This window comes from Calidris pugnax, unplaced genomic scaffold, assembly GCF_001431845.1.
Source record: "Calidris pugnax isolate Ruff unplaced genomic scaffold, ASM143184v1 scaffold118, whole genome shotgun sequence".
Lineage (NCBI taxonomy): Eukaryota > Metazoa > Chordata > Aves > Charadriiformes > Scolopacidae > Calidris > Calidris pugnax.
The window spans coordinates 2,394,509-2,413,904 of record NW_015090855.1 but is presented as its reverse complement, the minus strand read 5'-3'; the positions used below and the strand labels follow the sequence as shown (position 1 = coordinate 2,413,904).

The window sequence follows — 19,396 nt, the reverse complement described above, 5'->3', positions numbered from 1 at the left end:
TTGGCTGCGGCGCGTCCTACCTCCCTCCCCCCGCCCCCCCCGCCGGTTCCGGCTCCGGCTCCGTCAGCGCGCCGACATGGCGGCAGGCAGCGCTGACAAGTTTTCGGTGCTGCTGCCCACCTACAACGAGCGGGAGAACCTGCCCCTTGTCGTCTGGCTCCTGGTGCGCACCTTCCAACAGAGGTACCGGCTGTGGCGGGCCCTGGGGTGCCAGGCCCCGGGGAGGTGGGGGTTGCTGGGCCCCGGTGACGGGTTGCCGGGCCCCGGTAAGGGGTTACCGGGCCCTAGGATCTCTCAACGGGCTGGGGCTGAGCTCCGGCCCTCCGTCCGAGCCGGCTGCCCCTCTGCGGGAGGGAGGGAGGGAGCCAACCGGCGGCCCGTCCGTGAGAGGAGGCCGCCTCCGGAGCCGCAGGGAAGAGGCGGTGGACGGGCGGTGCCGGGGACTGGCGGAGGGGCGCCCGGTGCCAGGTGTTGGTGGAGCCGAGAAGCTCAGAAGAGCCGGGAAATGCACGGAATCGTCAGAGTTGGGAGGGACCTTCTAGAGATCGTGTAGTCCAAGCCCCCTGCTAAAGCAGGGATGCCCAGAGCACATCACCCAGGACTGCATCAAGGCGGGTCTTGAAGATCTCCAGAGGAGGGGACTCCACACCCTCCCTGGGCAGCCGGTTCCAGGGCTGTCCCTAAAATTTGCAAAAAGACGTCCCAGCTGAGGAAGGCAATAACCATCTCCAGGCTGTGAAACGTCCAGCCCTTGTCACTAGTGCCGGATGGCCCGCAGCCGGGTGTACCCAACTCACAGTGAGGAGCGCAGCTCTGCCCCGAGGTTAATTAGGGAAACTAAATGACTCTGATCAGAGGTCTTGCCTGTGCTCTGACCTGTTCTGCAGCAGCCGCCGGGGAAAGCGGTGTTGCCAGGTGAATGTGGACAGGCAATTTTAGCTTTGCATCTCTCCCAGTCCCGAGGCGAGAACGGGGCGCTGCGGCGGCGCTGGGGTGACGATGAGGTTTGTGCCACTGGGGTGTGCTGGGAGTGACACCAGCTTCGGGCCTCAGACGGGGACACCGAGTCACATTTTATCACCACAAGCATACTCTTACGGCTATAAGAATACGCTATGTGTCTCTGTCTGAAAATCCCTTTGTGGTCTATTCTTCAGTTTCATGCCTTTCAAAATGACATAGGAAGTGAAACTGGGTTTTCTGTTTGTTCATTTAAAAACAATTCTCGTTTCAGTGGGAACAACTTTGAAATTATCATCATAGATGATGGAAGCCCGGATGGAACACAGGAAATTGCTAAACAGTTGGAAAAGATATATGGGTCAGATAAAATAGTGAGTTGTATATTCTCTCCTTTTCTTTTTTTTTTTAATCTCTATTGTCTTGAAAAGTACTTGAAGTCCTTAGAGAACTGGAACAGAGTCCCTGGGTTCTGCCCTTTCTTTACATCCTTAAACAAGTTATGGAAGTTTTTGCACACCGCTTTAGAAAATTGTAAAATTCTGATAGTCATGGAGGTGCCTAGAGGCATTCTGAGCTAATGTGGAGAAACATGAATTACTGTTTGCAAAATGTTTTCAATACTTAGTGCGTTGCTGTGTGCTATTGAGTAATGAATAGTGGTTGTTAGTGCCCTTTGTGCATGCCTGAGGGAGAGATGAGGTTTGGATAAACTTTAATTTCATTTTAAGTGACTGGAGGAATAGGGAAATTGGAAAGATAAAAGCGCGTCTGGCCTTGTGATTTATTTTTAATCTGTCTGGTTGCATTCCTCAATAACAGGATTAGGTTTTTTTCCCTTTTTACTATATTACCATATAACCGTCAGTTGTATATGAGATAGTGTTGTTTATTTAGTCTTTATGAGCCGTTAAAAGTCAGGGGGTTTTTTGCAATAAAAGCTTTATCATAGAACACTGTAAAAACCCCACGCTGAGTTTGACAGTGTTGTGCTGTAAACAGTGTCAGACACTTTCCTAATCTGTTACTGTGTAAGGTTTTAATAAGTATTTGTACCATTTATAGAGATTACTTTAAGAACAACATATAGGAAGTTTTAGAGTCTTTTTTCCCCTTTTTTTCTTTGATATTAAGTAAGGCTTAAAAGAGGGTTGGTTTTAAATATGACCTGATCAAATATCTATTTAATATAATGGTTTGTTTCTGATGTATTCTGACAGACAATTTTTTTTATGTATTATCTAGATTTCTAAAAATGAAAAGTACATTAAAAATATTTCTATACCTTGAAAATAGCAAATATTAAGGTGTCACTAAAATTAGTTAAAAACTGTACTTCAAGTAATACATGTATTTATTTTGTTCTAATATATCCCACAGCTTCTAAGACCCAGACCAAGAAAGTTGGGCCTCGGTAAGTCCTTATTAATTCTGGTTAGTACTAAAAAAAAAAAAAAAAATTAAAACTAATCTGCTGTATTCTTTGATTGATTCTAGTATATAAAGTTTCAGGAAAAATCACAGTAAAGCTCAGAAGCAGAAATATATGTTTTCATCAAGTTTTTTGTAAGTGAACAAGCTTAAAAACACGCTGCTTTAGAAAAAAGCAGATACCGGAGGAAGTCGTAAATGACATTAAAACTCATAGTATGGAAACTATCCTAAACTAAAGTGGAGAGATTTCCATCTGTTAAGATTCATGTTACACCCTTATCCCTCCTCTCATAACAGGAACGCACAAAATGATAAATGATTTATTGTTAATTAGTATCTGCCTTTCTGGCTAAATATCTTGGAAACCCCTGCTTCCATGTGCTGTATGTTTTGATGTGTCTTGTGTATGGAGCACTGCAGCTAACTAATTTCTCCAGTCTGCTGAACAAAAATTTTGATACTGAATTGTCTATTTAAATCACCTTTCTCTAGTTTTTTTACATCTCACTTATTTAAGAAACTCAAAAGCCTACATATCTTTGTTTTCTGCCTTTTCATCCTTTGTCCTAACTTGACCAGTATTACAGATTAAAACTGACTGAACTTAAATTTTTCACATACTATATCTACTAATCCTGCACAGTACACAAATCTGTGACACTCCTACTGCATAACTTTGCAAATGACATGGAAAAGGAAGGAAAGGAGGGTTGTTCATTAACCAGGAGTTTAGTTTTCTTTGAGAGTGCCCGATAAGGACATCAGTTAAGAGTGTTTTGGTTTCAGTTTTATCTATTCTTTATGAAGTCAACAGAAAGATTTAAGAGTAATTTGAATCAGTGAAGAGTATATGCCAGTTGTTAATCCCTGCTGTGCTGCTGCACTGTCCTTCAAAGCAGTGCTGTCTCTGAACGGTACAGCTCGGATCACAAATTTGCATTGTTGAGGAAAACTGTAATAGCAATGCCTGTTCCAGTTCTTGCCAGGATAGCTACACCAGTTCTTATAGGATAAATAAAAGGCAACAAAATCTAAAGAAAAAGAAAAATCCTACTATTCAGATAGATATTGGAGTGTAATCCATGGTATCAAGGAGAACAACCTAAAATCTATACACTACTAATAGTAAATCCTGAGTCCAGAAAGCAAGGGGTTTTTTTAACTCTCAGTGATTGTTTTGTTGCCTGTGTCCTATTTCCAGTTTGCTATGGCTCATAAGTGCCTATGGCACTTCTGGAAATGTTATTTCAAATAGTGTCCCACTTATGAAGTCATGTTTCTCTGGGCATTTGTAGTGCAGTGGGGTTTGCCGAGGTTTCTATGTATAAAATCTAGTGCTGAAATTGCAGGGAAAAGAAAAAGTAATTTTAACGTTTGACCATTGTGATACATTTAAAAATAAATTTTAGGATGTTTTAGTTGATCCTTTTCTAGTATAACTTAGAGATTTTTAGAAAATAAGTGAAGACTGGCTAGAAGATTGCATATGTTAAAACAGTGAGGGAAAGTATTTCTGTGCTGTTTTCATCAGGCACTGCTTATATTCATGGAATGAAGCACGCCACTGGGAATTTCATTGTTATTATGGATGCTGACCTGTCTCACCATGTAAGTCTGTATTTTATGTACTGTGTTTTTAATGTTAAAATTAAATTTTCATTGAATTTTTTTTTTTTTTACTGCCACCCCTTTTTCTTTTCTGATCTGTTTTCCTTTCATTTCAGCCAAAATTTATTCCTGAGTTTATCAGGTAGGTGACTATTGTAGTATGAGAGAATGACTTCTGAGCTTTTATTCTTTTGTTATAATATTTGAAAGCTTTATATTCTTGTACAGCTGTCTAGCTGTAATAAGAAAATTGGCAAAGCAAGAATTCAAATAAAAGTGATTGGGCCTCATTAGATTTGTCCCCAAAAATCCAGAGAAAGAATTACTTCTTAACTAGAGCAAAAATCTCCAAATGTGTGGCAAAGTGCTTTTCCTCTTATAATGGTTGTTCAGCTTTGAAAAGTGCATATCTAGAGAGATATATAAATGTCATCTTCTGATGGTTTTATCATGTGTGCATATAGGGACATTGATTGGAGGGCCGTGTCCTCAATTACTGTGAAATACTTTTGTCTGCCTTTTACCTTCCTCTCCCTGTAACATTTCAGTTTGTGAGAAATGGCTGACAGACGTTACATCAGAGGCTGAGGGCAGCAGCCTCTGTAATTTTCAGCTTTCTTGCAAGGTAGTACTGGAGGCCTGACATTTTAGATAAGGTTCTGCGGCAGTCAGGCATAGTGTGGACTAAGGATAGTTCCAGGTTCCAGGCTTTTTTTTTTTTTTTCCCTCCTTACTATGGGTTTGTATAATTTAAATACTTAAATCTGTATTTTAAAATCATTCTGTCTGTTATACTAGAGAGAGGCTTTAAAAATGCGTAAGTCGGTCTTAATAAATTATTTATGAAGTAGTCTGTGAAATTCTGTGACACAGTTGGTAAAAGATAATCAATCATAAGATTCCCTAAAATAGCTCTTTATAAGAGCAAAATTAACAGGTTTTTAAATGCATAATGTTTATAACCACCATAACCACTGCTTTCCTGTCGTCTCTACTCATTTGTTCAAAGGTTTGTAAAATACAGATTGTGTACTAAAAGTGATTATTCTTATTTTGCAATTTTTAATACCTTCATACAAATGTTCCTCCTGTTTTTCTGATAAAACCAATTGCTTATAGAAAGCAGAAAGAAGGCAATTTTGATATTGTATCTGGAACAAGATATAAAGGAAATGGAGGAGTATATGGCTGGGATTTGAAACGAAAATTAATCAGGTGGGTATTTCTCTAGATGTTTACACATAAACTCGTTATTTAGAAATAATAATTCCAAGTACTCAACTCAGTCTGTGTGAGCTGAACTGAGTCTTTGGTCAATAGTACTGGGTACTGCAAAATTACATTAAATAATAGAAGCATGGATTATTTGCCAATTCTTCCATTAAAACTCACCAAGAAAAAAAGTAATAATTTGACTGGGCTTGAGAAATGGGTTGGAACAGTGGAGAAATCTGCATGGCATCAGCACAGTCTTTCAGCTTCATCATCCAAAGGATGAGCTGAGATTATGACACTTCTGTCAAGTTTAAAAGACACATTTAGTTAGCTTTAATAGCTGTGATCGCCCTTTCCCTAAACAGTAAATCACTTGCTGAATCCCTCTGACACGCTGATTTGTCATAAGAATTCTCTGGCACGATCAATGTTAATAAATCATTACTTAGACGTTACTGGAAAAGAGTTCCAGTGAACACCAGGCAGAGGCTTCACCCAAAAGCAAAGAGGAAAACACTGTCAAGGTAGTATACGGGGCTGGCATCTCAGGTTTATGGGGACATACAGATTTTGAGGAAGTAATTGACAAGTTTCTGCATAGTCTTCCTCTCTTATGCCTGATTTAAGAGAATAGGCATAAGTTAATGTTGATTTATATGTTACTGGAAAGCAGTAGGAGCAGAAGTTGTGTTACCAGTCTGATCTGGAATTGGTATCACAGGGACAATATTTGGATTTCTCCTCTTTTTAATGGCTGGAATAAATGCTCGTCTTTTTTGTGAAGTAAGTGAAATATACACCCCAAAAAAGGAAGAGAACTAAATGGACATTGCAGAGGAATCCTTTTACACCATCCTGGTCAAGGTGAAGGACTTGCACATCTTATCAGTGTGTGATACAGCCCTCAGCAAGATAGTCATGACTCGCTCTTCAGTCTCGCAATGTTCTTCATCAGTGGGGCTTCTCCTTATCATACTATGAAAGCAATGTTAAACCAAAACTGAACCTTGATTTTTTTTTTTTTAATCCAAGTCTCACATTTGTACAGAAAGCATTTTTATTCTGCACTTAACAGTGAATGTTAGATGAAAAATGTTTGACTGTTGTTAAATATATTTCTTTTGTACTGTATTAGTATGTAGTTGTACTGACAGATTTACCAAAAAGAACCAGATTGTAAGTCTCAAAATCATTGTTTTCTCCTTGATGGATAAGTTCAATAATGAAAAACAAAATGTTGGGGTTTTATTTCAAGATTCTGTGATTTATTAGTCAAATCTAGCAGTGAAAGCATCTTAGAAATGTAATTTTTTTCATATTAAGCAATAAAATGGTTCTTTTCTTTTTGCTAGTAGGATGATATTTACTCATTTTCTAGAAATTCTGCTTGATCTGCAGAATTGTATGCTGAGCAATTTTGACATTTCATATTTTCTTTCACAGTCGTGGTGCCAATTTCATAACTCAGGTTTTGCTGAGACCAGGTGCATCAGACTTAACAGGGAGTTTCAGGTATGGGTCTGGTTTGCAATTCATAAAGTTTATTTGGAATTAAGAAACTGCTGAACAAGGAACTGGATTAAGAACAGACCTTCTTTACAGAGGACCATGAAATTTTTTTGGAAAGGGTGTAAGAAATAGTAGACTTGATTGCAAGAACTGTTGCTCCTATGACTTTTTAAAAAAGATTTTTATAAATAGTAATGATCTATAAATTACTATATAAATAGTAATGAGTGATTACAGTTAAGATTCAGATGCACTGTCATGATTTCCAAAGTTCACAAATTGTACTTCAGGTTTCATTTTCTTCGTAATCATTTACAGGTTATACAGAAAAGAAGTCTTACAGAAACTGATGGAAAAATGTGTTTCTAAAGGATACGTTTTCCAGATGGAGATGATTGTTCGGGCTCGACAGTTAGGATATACTATTGGAGAGGTACAGTAAAAGTTTTGATAAGTTGATAAGTGTATTATGCTTGCATTTAAATGTTGATAGAGATTATTGGCACCATAGGAAATCTTGTGCGCTTCCAAGAAGACACAAGATTTTCAAATCGATACAAAGAAATTACATATGTAGAACTTGTGTTTTTCCAGCTTTTTCAGATGAGCACCAGATCTGAAATTCCAGTTATTTACTCCCCTGGCTGATACGGTTCTCAGATCTTTCCCTCTTCCTGTTGCCATTTCTTTAGCACCATACAATTTCACAAGCTTCTTCAAACGAGGGAAAGAAGTCAAAATATACCATGAAGCTGCTCTGAGCCTTTTCTTTGCTCCTTCATACTGTACAGGCATCTCTAGTTAGGTCTCTTCAAATCGTTTTGTTTTCTCCAGCAACCTGATTCTATTTCAGATTTATTCTGTTCTCTCTCATTTTTTGCCATATTATTTCCCAACTTTCCAGCTATCACAACTTTCCCTGTCTACAATCATTGAAAAAGAACTCCAAACAATTGTTAGATCCTATATTTCCAGCAGTCTGATTGCTGCCTTTTATATTTCATTGAATTGCTCTTCTTGGTGTCTTTAAAGATGATTCACTGAAATGGTTCTGAGATTTGGCTGCAGAGACAAGTTCTTCATCATCATTTTCATGACTGAATTGTCAGAGAATTCTGTTGCTGGTACTTCTCTCTCTAAATCTTGCGTATTGCATTTCTCTGTCAACATTGGGTAGAGCATTTCCACACAATAAAGCAAGCTCTTTCCTTTCCCCTTTCATGCTTATGGAGCAACATCGCTATCCTGGCTGGAGCTGGGGTTTTTTCCTAATTTCTTGGTCTTCACATCCAGCTGCATTCACATGTTGCTTTCTAATATTGCTGAAGTAAATCCTCACCTGTCTATGCATCCAGGTGAGATGAGGTTTTACTTACTAGATGTTTTAGAACAGTGAAATATACTTCTCTGGCCTGAAAAAATGCAATTTTGCTTAAACCTCTTCAGGTGGCGGCTGCTGCTGCAAAGACCCTTTTTCTGTCTATTGTTTGATCTCACCACCCATGTATTTACGTGCCTCTACTGGTTGTATGCCATCAGAGAAAAGACATTTGTCTTCCGGTTCAAAGCCTGACAGACAGACTTCACTGATGTCTCCCAGTCAGTGCTGAGACACAGGCTCTGGTTTGTGCTGGGTCAGTTAGGCCTCCCTCCACAGCTCATCTGTTACATGCTGAAGTAAACATCATCTTCCCTTCTCCTGTGGTTTATCACATGTGGGAAGTGCTCTCTAACATCTGAAAAAATCTTTAATTATTCTGCTTCAGCCTTGTCTTTAAGATTTCCCTTGTGATCTCTGCAACAAACTTGACAGTGTTCAGATTGCTGACTTAGACCTGTAAATAAGACTATTGTATTTTTACTGTTCTGTGTATCATCTCTATATTGTAATTTCTTGGGGCAGGACAATTTTCCATTACATTTCAAGTACATTAATACAGTATTTCCTGATCAATACTTATGATCTTTATATACTTCATAATTATCCAAATAGTAATACCAAAATTCCAGAAGAGGTGACAGTTGCATGTCTAATTCCTGGTTTGTGAGTGCTGTGACTCTACAGGCAGAATAAGATGTTTTATGGAGTTGTAAAATGTAGATTCCGTTGTGAAGGTAAAATACTTCTTAAGCAAAGTTGAAAATGAAGATTGAGACCTGCTGGTCTAAAAGGAACAAATGAATGATGAGATAAACTAATAAAAGCTATACCTGAATAGTCTTGGATGCGCCCCTTTTTCATTCCTTTTAAGACTAATGATAGAACTAATTATGCAAGAAAGGCAAAGTACAGCAACAACACAAGTGGTTAATTCTTATACTGAAAGGAAAGACTGGATACCTTTTTATTAGATGAGATTCTTTCATCACAACCATTCTTTCTTCACTGGTCTGGGAACATCAATTCTGACATCCTGCACTGCTGATGTACTCGGTGATTTCTGTCCATGCCCATAGATAGCTGTCTGGAGTTGCCAGGATACTCACTGGGATCATCAAAGGGACCCTAGTAGAAAGTCAGGGTCATTGTTGAGTCTATCTTTGTGCACTTGTAGGTATCTTCCTTACCATCTTCTTGCCCTTGGTTGTCTTCTCCTGTGGACTGATCTGCTAGAACTGTGAGAAATCCTCAGTCCTGGCACAGATGCAAGGGTGTGGTGATTTTTGCATTCCACTTGCCAGATGATTTCTGGTTAAACTGCCAGCAGAACACTGAGCCAATTTTTTAATGACTTTTGCAAATGCAATTCTTTAGTTTAGCTCCTGAAGTATTTCAATTTTACACATAAACATATATGGAAATTCTTGAATATTCTAATACAGTGTTGGCAGAATGTCCTGTCATATGTCAATTGTATGCGATCAAATTACTGAAAAGCAGTACATTCCTACCATTTTATAAGTAGTGAGTTGATCTGGACAGTATTATGCCTTAAGTAAGGAAAACAAAAGTAGTGTTTTAAATGCCCTTTAATCCTGTAAATAATCTATAAAATGGTTGAAGACAAAGACTGGTATTGCTTGTAAAATATGCACTAACTGCCATATTCGGATGTCATCTTCTATCCAGTGGTGAGGTCAGAGAATGTTGTTTCATGGTGGCTGGAGATTTTTTTCTTCCTGAGGCATTGGCTCAAAGGTATTGAATTTAACTAACAAGGAAAGTGGTGAAGGTTCATTTTAAGCCCCCAGGCTTTTAGTGCACTTAAGCTATTAAGTTTGTTCTGACTGGTGGATCATCCAGCCACTGAGTAATGTCTTTGGATCATCTTTAAAGGTGATAAACCAAATAATTTCATGCTCCCCAGCTATGGGGCATCATTAAAGCCACTGGTAAGAACTGACACAAAGTAAGATAATCTGGTGCTTGCCTTCTTCCCATGTCTAAACCTGCTGTAGTTCAAAAGCTATTCTTTTGTTTACAGCATATCTGGTTATTTAGGTTTTGAAACTTAAAAATAGTTTTGCTTGTTTCAACAGGTTCCTATTTCATTTGTGGACCGTGTATATGGAGAATCTAAACTGGGAGGCAATGAAATAGTCTCCTTCTTAAAGGGACTCTTGACCTTGTTTGCTACAACATGATGGTTTATACCTAAATTAACTTTTCTAGAAAATATGTTCTGACATCTCTGTGGTTTTTAATTTATAATAGCAGAAGGTCGATAATTTGTGTGGTGCCCAGAAGACCTGCTATAAACTAACAATTAAATGAACCACGAACAATAAACTGAATATATTGTATCCCAAAATACTCCTTTCAAAATATATGAACTGTATGTTAAACTAAAAACTAATAAAGACTAATGCTGTATTCTATTTTTGTAAAAATAATGAAGCCTTAATAAAGAACACAAAGCTAAATGATCTTTTGCCTTTAGAAATGAATCACTATTCAGCAGGAGCTAAAGATGATTTCAAAATAAAGACAAGCAAGGACATAAAAAATTTGCAGAATTTCTTATCTTTGTTCTTTCGTTTGCAGATAGTATTTTAAATATATACCAATATATACCTTTCTTTCTTCAGCACATACATATCTGTATGTTAAAGCAGATCATGAAACAGTTAATGCAGAACTGATAATAGCTTGGGTAGTTTAAGAGGAAATACAGATGAGTACAGTGATTGATTCTTTGTAAAATTGTTCCTGGACTGGAAAGAAGGAATATTCTTTGGAAAAGAAAGAATATTGTATGTATGGAATAACTTTCTATTCTGTGTGTTTGTCCAGAAATAGATTATTCCCTTTTCCTATTTTCTTTAGAAACTAAACATTTTTAGAATCTGTTATACAGGAATATGACATCTCACCCAACTTGTAGGGTGACAGAAGACCCAATTCACTTCACTGAGGACATTTGAGAAATTTTACTTATGTCAAGTAACAATTTGCAATGTAAAATCTTTATTTGTTCCAGATCCTGATGAACGAAATAGAGTAATGTTATTTTTTGTTTCACAGTTTGATATAGCCAGAACTCAGAAATTACGAAGCTTTTGCAGTCAAAAATGCACGAGGGCAGAAGGGAAGAAGTAATCAGAAGGATTAAATTATTCTGATAATGGAGATATATATATATATGTATATATTGATATAGCCAGAACTCAGAAATTACGAAGCCTTTGCAGTCAAAAATGCACATGAGGGCAGAAGGGAAGAAGTAATCAGAACGATTAAATTATTCTGATAATGGAGAGATATACATGTCTATATGAAAAATATTTCTTCTTTTTTTTTTTTTTTTGGAGGGAGGCAGGGTAGTTCTGTGGATGTCTGTATTAGAAAATTAATGGTAGGAGAGAAGAAACAAATGTCTTAACAATTGCACCTATTTGGCTTCTGTTTGTCCGCATTCCTTTAGTACACTAGATACAGTTGTTAATGTTAGAAAAAAATTAAGAATTCTGTAGATAACTATGTAAAAATATTAATTTATCACAGTGACCAAAAAAAAAATAAATAGACCTTTAAAACAAAAGCTTATTTTCTAGTGGACTGCTTTAGAGACATCCCTTCATTCTTTAGTGAATTTGTACAGATTCTGATATTTTTCTTCTTTTCTGACTATTCAGACAAATGTTTCCTACTTAATTTGCTTTAAAAGAATAAAAAATGTAGCTGTAGGTTTTGAATCTACATGTAACCAGATTACAGTGACTTAACTGTACGTTTTGTGATATTTGCCTGTACTTTGCCAGTAAATTATATATAAATTTTATTTGGTGCAGGGTAATCAGATCCAATAATATATACAGAAATAAATTTCTGGGTCTAAAGGGCCACTGAAATCTCCAGTGAATAGGTTTCATCTATTTACGTTCCATTGGGAGGTTTCATGGCTAAAATCAACATTTTCAGTTGAAAACAGGTACAAAGTTTTTAATGACCAAAACATGAGGTTTTACATGTTTATTTAAACTTACATACTACTGAAAACCATTTGCTAGAATACAAATTCAGCCCCAAGAAGATCATATTTTTCTCAGACTTTTATGTAACAATATATAGCTACAGTCCCTGATACTAGTTATTCATGATCTAATTGCTGTGAATTAGGGTTTAGCTTTTAGAATGTGTACACCTACTTTTTAAGTATGAAAATTACCTGGTAAATTTCCTTCATTTATCTATTTATGCGTTGAGAGGGAGGTGCTTTTACATAAATTTAAGATCATAATACATGGCATATTTTGTGTGCTCCAATATGTGAAAGTTGGAAATGTGACTGGGCTATATTCAGTTTTTAGATAAATAGGTAATATTTCCTATTATGCTTAAAGGTAATGGTATTTAAGTTATCAAGAAAGAAGTGCTATAAGGAAACAACAACAAGTGCTTCATGACACAAATAGATGCGCTACAGTAGCTTTTGAAACCTCAAAAACTTGGCCTTTGACAAGAAAAGGTGACAAGAGAAACTGATTTCAACAGCCTGGACCAGGCTGCTTGTAGGGAGCACCACTGAAAGGAATTAATACATGGATCCAGTGGAAAAAAAGCAGAATTAATAACATGCAGGCTTTCCCTAAAGTTAACGATATATATACACGCATACACACACACGTATTTCACAATATATACCATGAAAACCATCTGGGGGTTTTTTCCTAGCAAAAAACTGTATTTTTCTGTAAAAAAAAAAACTGGACTTGGTGACTCTTGAATGTGCTTTCAGAAGTTGTCTTAGAGTAAGTTTTAAAACCTGAACTTAAGGAATGGTAGTTGTTTTCACAATATATACCATGAAAACCATCTGGGGTTTTTTTCCCAGCAAAGAACTGTATTTTTCTTTAAAAATAAACTGGACATGGTGACTCTTGAATGCACTTTCAAAAGTTGTCTTAAATTTTAAAACCCGAACTTAAGAAGTGGTAGTTGTTGTTTGTGCATTTGACCCTCAGTGCACTTATAACAGGGAGAATCATGAGATAGTGTGCTGGTAACGGTGAGTTAGGAAAAAATACCACACCAGAATCTTTGCCCAGAACCAGCCTAAATCACCGCTCCATCCTTTCCCACATCTCAGCCTGTAGTACTTTCTTTCCAGTTAGTTTCTCCCCTGAGGTGACTAAAACCATCTAGTTTTAAAGTTTTCCCTGTCTTTGGGGGCTTAGATCTGGCACTGTAGACCCTCCCCAGTACTTGAACGGCGTTGTGTGCATAGGAAAACATCGCAAAAACCAGCTCGAAGACTGCATTCTATCCCTGACCTTTTCTCTTGCATGCACTGCTGTGAGAGTTCATGACAAATAAATACTGTAACCAGTGTTCAGAGCACTAATAGAGGCTCTTCTCTAACAAAGTTAGCATCCCATGACATAGTGCTACTTAAACTCTTACCGGGAACTCTTTCAGTTATTTGAATTTGGTTTTGGCTTCTTTTAATGGAGCCTCTTTGTACTTGAAGACCATCTATGTAAATTCTTAACAGAAAACCCCCCAAATTTAAAAGAATATATATTGTAGGGGAAGAATAACTTATAAGAAGGAAGTTAGGCAGGAACATTTAATGGAGCCTCTTTGTACTTGAAGACCACCTATGTAAATTCTTAACAGAAACCCCCCCAAAATTTAGAAGAAGATATATATTATAGGGGAAGAAAAACTTATAAGAAGGAAGTTAGGCAGGAACGTAAATACTGTAACCAGTGTTCAGAGCACTAATAGAGGCTCTTCTCTAACAAAGTTAGCATCCCATGACATAGTGCTACTTAAACTCTTACCGGGAACTCTTTCAGTTATTTGAATTTGGTTTTGGCTTCTTTTAATGGAGCCTCTTTGTACTTGAAGACCATCTATGTAAATTCTTAACAGAAAACCCCCCAAATTTAAAAGAATATATATTGTAGGGGAAGAATAACTTATAAGAAGGAAGTTAGGCAGGAACAGCCATACTATCTCTTACAGTGCTCAACAATGGATGCAGAATGAAAGCCAGTAAGAAACACGGTTTATGTGATCTTTGCCCAAATACACCAACAGGCAGCAACACAGGGTCTCTTGGAACCCGACATCGAGAAGCTCTGGACCTTTTAATGGTTCCTTGTGTCTTCTAGGGATTTGATTGCTTTTTGAAACCATTTAAAGTTTTGGCTTCTACAGCAATGATTCCAACAATTTTGTGAAGTACTTTGTTTATTTAAAACTTAGATTGTGAACAGCCCTGAGGAGAAAGACCTGGGGCTATTGGTGGATGAAAAACTGAATATGAGTGGGCAATGTGCTCTCGCAGCCCAGAAAGCCAACCCTGTCCTGGGCTGCATCGAAAACAGTGTAGCCAACAGGACAAGGGAGGGGATTCTGCCCCTCTGCTCTGCTGTGGTGAGACCCCATCTGCAGTGCTGCCTCCAGCTCTGGGACTCCTTGGAAAGAAAGACCTGCTCAAGCAGGTCCAGAGGAGAACCACGAAGATGATCAAAGGGCTGGAGCACCTCTGCTATGAGGACAGGCTGAGAGAGTTGAGGGTGTTCAGCTTGAAGAAAAGAAGGCTCCAGGGAGATCTCATAGCCCCTTCCAGTACCTAAAGGGACTACAGGAAAGATGGGGAGGGACTCATTATCAGGGAGTGTAGTGATAGGACAAGGGGTAACGGTTTTAAACTGGAAGAGGGGAGATTTAGATTAGACAGTAGGATGCCCCTTCAACAAGTAGAAGTTCCCTGGAAGTGTTCAAGGCCAGGCTGGATGGAGCTTTGAGTAACCTGATCTAGTGGAAGGTGTCCCTGTCCATGGCACGGGGGTTGGAATCACATCTTTAAGGTCCCTTCCAGCACAAACTATGATTCTAGTATTCTATGTTCCCTGTTTCTTGTTTCCCATTTGCCTTTTCCTATTGTTTTATAGACCCTGCTCATCCCCCAATCCTACTCAGTCTTGTCTTTTAATTTCCTCAGACAAGAAGCCACACCACACATGACTATTCTCAAAATGTCAGCAGCAGAGTATAATAGAAAAACAGTTCTACTATAATCTTTAGAGATCAGGCGCCTAGAATTCCATACAGTGTCTTAAATATTCATGTACTAGGGATTTATATAGTGGTATTTTAATTTTCAGTTCTTTCTTAATACCATTGCAATACTCTACGTGCCTTGTTTTGGCCACCACAAAACACTCACTTGACATTTACAGAGAATTTTTCATTTTATGTCCCTGGTTTTACAGTTCCACATAAATCAGCTTTTCTTAATTACATCCATATTCATTTCCTATGAAGGCACAAATACTCTGCGAATGTACTTTATTATACTTTTTTAGGAATCTGTGTCTGCAAGCACTCAATCATTTGGCAAGAACAGGAGTTTTAATTCCTTCCTGGCTTAAATTTGTATATATCATGGATATACTTGCTTGGCCATGTTTAATGAAGAGGGAGAAGAAGTTAACTCACATTTTGCACCAGTGATATTCACTTTCCCTGCAGGGGAAACTGATTCCCTCCACTGGCAGACAGGCAGGGCTCTGGGAAGATCCCGTGTTCTGTTATTGTGGGCTAGAGATTGAATGTGATGTATGAAAACTCCTACGCAGCAGGCTCAGTTCTTCAAATCCCCAACAGCCAAAGCATGTGCTAAACTTCAAGCAGGCAGTCCCAACACGAGTTGAAGTTAAAGAAGAATGGGTTGTGGGAAGTTACGCGTGCCATATCATTAGGATTATCCTTGACCTAAGTTTGGTGCTTGCACTCTGATTTGAGAGTAGTTCTGAACGCACGTTCCCAGCCAGAACTCTGCTGAAGGACTTTCAGCAGCCCTGTGTTAGCGTGACATCTTCTATCAGACAATGTGGAGCCCCAGCTGGGAGATGAAACAGGTAATTGGGGGCTACTAAAATTGATACCACCTCTTGTCCAAGAACTTGGCACCTGCTCAGCTAAACACATGGCAGCTGTGGTCTCCCTGTGCCTCTGACACCCTCACTAGCCCTGCCTCAGGAATCCGCAGCACAGGTTCATACCCTGAGGTGTGGGTTTTGTCACTCTTAGTCATATGAAGATTTAGGTATGTAATTCACAAGATTAAGCAGTTTAATCCCTCTGACCCAGATCATTATGATTCTGAAGCTGAATCTGATGGTTCTGAAGGCAACCACTTCAGACAACCAAGGCCTGGTTAACGTATCCCACCGAACATGAAACCAGTGCCAAAATGAAATCCCTAGTTTATCTGGTTTGGGTCTTGTGGGTGAGGATTTGTCTGATCTGAGGCTGGAGGGAGTTGGCTTCAGTTCCAGTTTGTTTGGTTGGTTTTTTTTTAAATCTGAGGCTTTAACCTGAACCTGCAATAAAGATGTACCTAGTTCCAATATAAGCACTATAAAAAAACATATTTTCCAGTGGACTGTGTAGAAAGCCAACTGCAAGGTTGCACAACCTTCTGTATATCAACAGTAGAAAATAATGATGACTAATCAATAATATTTATTTAAGGGTCTATCCAGATTCCAAGTATAAGCCTGGATTGAAGTCTTGGCACAAATGAATTAAAAGACAGATTGCCTACTGAGTTCAACACATCGATGACTTCAGCAACAGATTTTCAACAGTTAGCATTCCAGGGTTTTGTCCAGAGACAAAATGTAACATTAAGATCTGTATGAACAGGGTGTACGCAGTCAAGAGGATTCCTTGTCAAACTTTGTCATTGTTTTACAACATATTGCCTCCGAAGTGCCATGTTGTAGAAGACATGAATAAAGAAGGTAATCACAGAACTTCTGTAAAGCACAGGAACTTTTTGAGCATCATTTCCTGCTCAGTTCCTGCCACGTTTTACCTTCTTTCTTCAAGCATGGTGGCCATTTATGACTTCTTATAGATTGTGATTGTTACTGCTCAGGGAAAATATATTGGGTCTGGAGAGGACACTGAATCGCAAGTTTTAATATAAAATTAGATCTGAAAACTCAGCCCTTGAGAGAGGGATTTCAACAAAGCAGCAGTGGGCAAAGATAATAACATGGAAGGTTATCCCTGCAAAGGTAGTTGCACTGACTGTTCCACAGAAATTGGTACGACAGTGCATCATAATAAAAAAATCCAAAACAACCTTGTGTTTGGCTCACAAACATCTCCCACCCCCAGGAGGTGAACCCAGCCAAAGCCACAGTGGAGAACTTGATGTTTCCTGGGAAGCTCCTAAAATGCTGTGCTCTCAGGAAGGGGAAAATCTGAGCTCTAAACAATAGTTCTACCTTTGTTCCAGAACAGGAAAGATCTTGACTGAGCTCCTACAGTCACTGCTCAAGAATGCTTTGGGGTCTTCTGTCCCACTACTTCTGTGCAACTACTGGGGGGATACCCAGGAAGAAAATAACCAGATTTACTTACTGGATGGTGAATGTCATGTCATGACAGCAACGTATTTGGAGAACGCTCGTTTCTAGTCCAGTTTTCATTCTGCTTACTCTTGCAAAGGCAGCATGTGGCAGTACTTTTGATGGGTGGATCCTGTCAAAATAATTATATTACTTATTGTACAGTGCAGGGGCAGTAAAAAAGACAAACTGCTTCAAAGTGATAAATTATTGACATACTGAAGTTAGGTGATTCTTCAATTTTAATGAACGTATTTAATTAAGTAAATCCTATACGAATGGAGTGTTTCTGAAAGCACTGACAACATCTAAGATGTCAATCCTATATCCACAGAAAGAATGTAGTTTGTCACGGCAGCAGAGCATCACCTCCAAAGGACATGATACTGGACTGACCAGCTTCCAAGTGAAATTTCAGTGTTGCTTACAACAGATAAAGTTCTTACTGGTCTGACTAAGGGATAAACGTTTCCTTTCAAGTTACCCCAGCCAACTAAGCAAACCTCATTTAAGCAGCTCTAATCACAGACCCAATGTGAATATCTTCTTTAAAAAAAGGAGAAAAGGACAGTTCTTCCCTACTGTCATCTTGATACAGACTAAATTTTATTCCTTCCTGGGGACTTGTATTTATTATATAATTAATTATGTTAGGTGGTTAAAGCCATTGATAGTTGTCTTAAGTATTTTGCATTTGAATAAAACCAAACATAGTTCTGCTGCTAAACTAGTACAATTATGAATGTGGGCACAATTTTGACCTGAATCAGTAGCACAACACATGTTAAATTATACCTATTCAACTTGGGAATGCTAATTGTCTCCCCTCTGGTGTTAAGTGTTTAGTCTCTTACAATGCTATGAAGTTACTGATGTTTCTAGTGACCGTGCTCTATTGTGAGAAACAATACCCACTTCTGTAATATAAAAAGTATATTAAGACTATTATAATCAACTTTTCTTTCATTTCATTTGCCTCACTCTGTACACACAGGAGAAAAACGGGCTCAAGGCTCCTTTTCTCCTTCTTCTCCACTGCCTGAATTTTACCTTTAAAATCAATCTTTTCACGAAAAATGTTTTATTCTCATCTTCTTTTCTAACTCACTGACGACAACTGCCATAATGTGCAAAAACTCTCACTGACTAAATAAGAAGCAGATCTTGCCCATCACTTGAGGACTGCTTTCTGCACACACCATCTCACCCATCCCCCCTGATTTTTCAGCCCTGTCATTGCAGACTTCACCCCAGAGCAGGCAACGGCTCACATCTGCTCACACTTCTGCTGCTGAATTAACTTTCCCTCTTGTTTTTCTCTCTCTTGCCTTAAAAAATTTTGCCTGCATCACCTATGTTGTACGCTGAGCAGATATTTCTGCATTCCGATGCTCTTCTTTCTATCCACACCTAATTTAATTCTCTCTCACAGCAATTTCCAGTTTCTGAACTCTTCACAAATTGTTTTCCATACCCTTTTTGGCCCTAATTCTGGACTGGTTACCACCATCATGGCAGGAAATGCTGTTTCCAGCTGGAAATTATTATTGTTGATATTGAGGAATTGGTTAGAGGACTCTCTGTCTTCAGCTGCTCTGGCTGCCAGCCTGCCCTGGAGGCTTCTTCTGAGAAGTATCAAGAAACTACAGCGAGATACAAAATTATTCTGATACGTGTACTCACACCCAGAATGAGGGACATGGAAAGATGTCCAAAGGCCAAATGTTCAGTTCTCCTGCCGGATTGCAACTATTTCTGCTTGTGCTACTGTATCCTTTGCCCACATCTTCACCTCATGTTCCTTCAAGTATCTATGAAATATAATTTCTATTTCCAGTTGCATTATCATGTT

At 38.5% G+C, this 19,396-nt stretch overlaps 1 protein-coding gene across 1 annotated transcript; it reads left to right on the top strand.

Annotated features, from left to right (window-relative positions):
- Nucleotides 1-44: 44 nt before the first annotated feature.
- DPM1 (dolichyl-phosphate mannosyltransferase polypeptide 1, catalytic subunit) lies at nucleotides 45-10,940 on the top strand. Its single transcript, XM_014943816.1, has 9 exons — nucleotides 45-183; nucleotides 1,235-1,334; nucleotides 2,341-2,374; nucleotides 3,926-4,002; nucleotides 4,119-4,144; nucleotides 5,122-5,217; nucleotides 6,661-6,729; nucleotides 7,045-7,159; nucleotides 10,207-10,940. The coding sequence occupies exons 1-9, from the start codon at nucleotides 77-79 to the stop codon at nucleotides 10,309-10,311; spliced, it is 729 nt and encodes a 242-aa protein (XP_014799302.1). The 5' UTR covers nucleotides 45-76; the 3' UTR covers nucleotides 10,312-10,940.
- Nucleotides 10,941-19,396: the final 8,456 nt, after the last annotated feature.

Bases quoted from the DNA above. Each gene is read 5' to 3' on its own strand.
- DPM1 (XM_014943816.1), top strand. From the start codon at position 77: ATGGCGGCAGGCAGCGCTGACAAGTTTTCGGTGCTGCTGCCCACCTAC. The intron at 2,375-3,925 runs GTAAGTCCTTAT...TGTTTTCATCAG, and splicing joins ACCAAGAAAGTTGGGCCTCG to GCACTGCTTATATTCATGGA. The intron at 6,730-7,044 runs GTATGGGTCTGG...AATCATTTACAG, and splicing joins GACTTAACAGGGAGTTTCAG to GTTATACAGAAAAGAAGTCT.